Source organism: Orycteropus afer, unplaced genomic scaffold, assembly GCF_000298275.1.
Source record: "Orycteropus afer afer isolate SDZICR_OR568_19922 unplaced genomic scaffold, OryAfe1.0 scaffold00302, whole genome shotgun sequence".
NCBI classification, from domain to species: domain Eukaryota; kingdom Metazoa; phylum Chordata; class Mammalia; order Tubulidentata; family Orycteropodidae; genus Orycteropus; species Orycteropus afer.
In genome coordinates, this window is record NW_006921889.1 from 3,285,270 (window position 1) to 3,287,441 (window position 2,172).

At 37.1% G+C, this 2,172-nt stretch overlaps 1 protein-coding gene across 1 annotated transcript in view; it reads right to left on the minus strand.

The window, feature by feature from the left end:
* The window catches only part of LOC103206170 (cadherin-6), a 70,347-nt gene that overhangs the window by 34,371 nt on the left and 33,804 nt on the right, over nucleotides 1-2,172 (minus strand). The window contains exon 2 of the mRNA XM_042782400.1: nucleotides 1,102-1,396. Within this exon, the coding sequence (XP_042638334.1) occupies nucleotides 1,102-1,396 (295 nt within the window). The remainder of the gene's footprint in view (nucleotides 1-1,101; nucleotides 1,397-2,172) is intronic.

Sequence of the window (2,172 nt, forward strand, 5' to 3'; positions counted from 1 at the left end):
AAATCTTCTTCTAAAGGAATTTCAGTCCCCCTTTTTGCTTTGGTGAGGAATTGTGATTTTTGTCAAAGACCAAAGTGGTTTCAAATAATGAGATGAGCAGCAGTTTCTTCATGAGAAAAATTTGGATGTTTTACAACTATTTCAGTGGGTTGGGGGTTTTCAAACTCTTGGAACTAAAATGTCTCCATAGCTGACTCACAGGATTATAGAATAGAAACGTTTTTATTATGCAATTTCAGCCCTTTAGAATTTGATACTGAGCAAAAATAAAAATAACCCTTTAACGAGTAGTTTAGAATTCACCAGTGTCTCCCACAAAGTATTTTAATGTGGCTAAGAGTGATGTCAGTAGAATATTTTTTTCTTCATTTCAATCCTACGTACCTCCTTGCAGTTTAAACAAATTAAATCCACATGTGTTAAATCTAAAATTGGTAGTAGAATTATGCATAAAATCTTAATTCACCATAGGAAATGCCATGGTAGTTTTCTAATTTCCCCCAATTAGTAAAGAATATCTATGACCTGGACATCATCTGCTTGCTGTTTATTCACTTAAAACAAAACAAACTCAACTTTGCTTTAAATCTTCTAGAAATAAACAGTTACTTAAAGCAACTGTTGTTACTCTTTAGTCCTGACTGTAATTGTAGGCTTTTATTATCCACTGGGAAGGTCCTTATCTGGAGCCTAATATGAACATGGGTTAAGAGAAATAGAGAAAGCTGCCGTCTTCTTGCCCAAGAAATAAAGCAGAGAGAAGTCAGAGGGCAAAGTCTCCTGCTTTGGGAACTGAGATGGGAAAGGAAGTAGATGGAATGGTTTCCCTTTCCATCTCCCATCATCCCTTGCTCCTTTTCATACCCCTATCATTAGAGGAAATGCTGTTGTTTTGAAAATAAGTGAGAGGAGAAATATTTCAAAACATGAGAACACTTACAAGAAGGACACAAATGGATTGTTTGAAATATGGTACTTTTAGAATTTAGCATCTAAATGTGTTCAGAATGTGTTCAGCGTGCTATATTTCATAGGACTCTTCACTTGGCTTGTGCTATAGAGTAGTGAGAGTTTTTGGTGGAAGAGCCAGAACTCACTCACCGACATCAGACATTTCAGGGACAGTGGCCGTGTAGACCTCCTTGGTGAATATTGGTTCATTGTCGTTGATGTCATGGATCTTGATGATGAATTCAGACTCAGGCTCCACAGGTCTTCCTGTCCTTCTGTTTACAGCTTGAGCTCGAAGTATGTAAACAGGTTTTTCTTCCCTGTCTAGCCTCTTGGTGGCCTGTATATCACCTGTGTTTTCATTGATAATGAAGAGATCTCCTGCTCCATCTCCTGAAAGGATATATTTAAGTGATCCATCTCCTCTATCCTGGTCTGAATGTAACTAGTGTAGAAAAAAAAAAAATTAAAGAAAGTAAAAGTCAAGCAAGTGATCCTACAATATTTTTGCCTTTATGATGCATGCTATGATAACTTTCATTTAACCCTGGGTAAGTGATTCAGGTTTCTTTCTTTTTATCATTTACATAAATCCTTAGCAGTGAGTGGCATTCATTAATGAACATGTCTTCTCATAATCATAGAATTTTCCAGAACTGGAACAGAGCTTGGGGATAATTTAATAATCCTTCTTTTAAAGAAGGGGCCAGAGCAGTAGCATGACGCCCAAGGACATATTAGCTTGGCTAGAACCAAACTCCTATTTTCAGTACATCATGACATTATCTTATTTGAACAGGTTTCAGATTTTGCTAATGAATGCACCTCCTCATTTTTATGTACAGAACTAATAAACTAAGTAGAGAAGTAATACACTATTGAGAAAAGGGCTTGAATTTTTGAGTTAGGGAGACCCAGGTAGAGTCAACCTGTTCATTTTACTATCTTAGATCTGGATGGTTCAAACCCACCAGCTACTCCTCGGAAGGAAGTTTGGGCAATCTACTTCCGTGGTGATATTGCCTCGGCAACCCAAGGAGGGGTTGCTATGAGTTGGGTCCAACTCGACAGTACATAACAACAACAACAACAACAGACCTGGGTACAGTCAACCTGTATATTTTGCTATCTTAATAAATTTAAGGAAGCTAGTCAACCTCCTTGAGTCTAATATGATGATTATAATCACTTTCCTGGGAAGATATGCATAATCATATATAT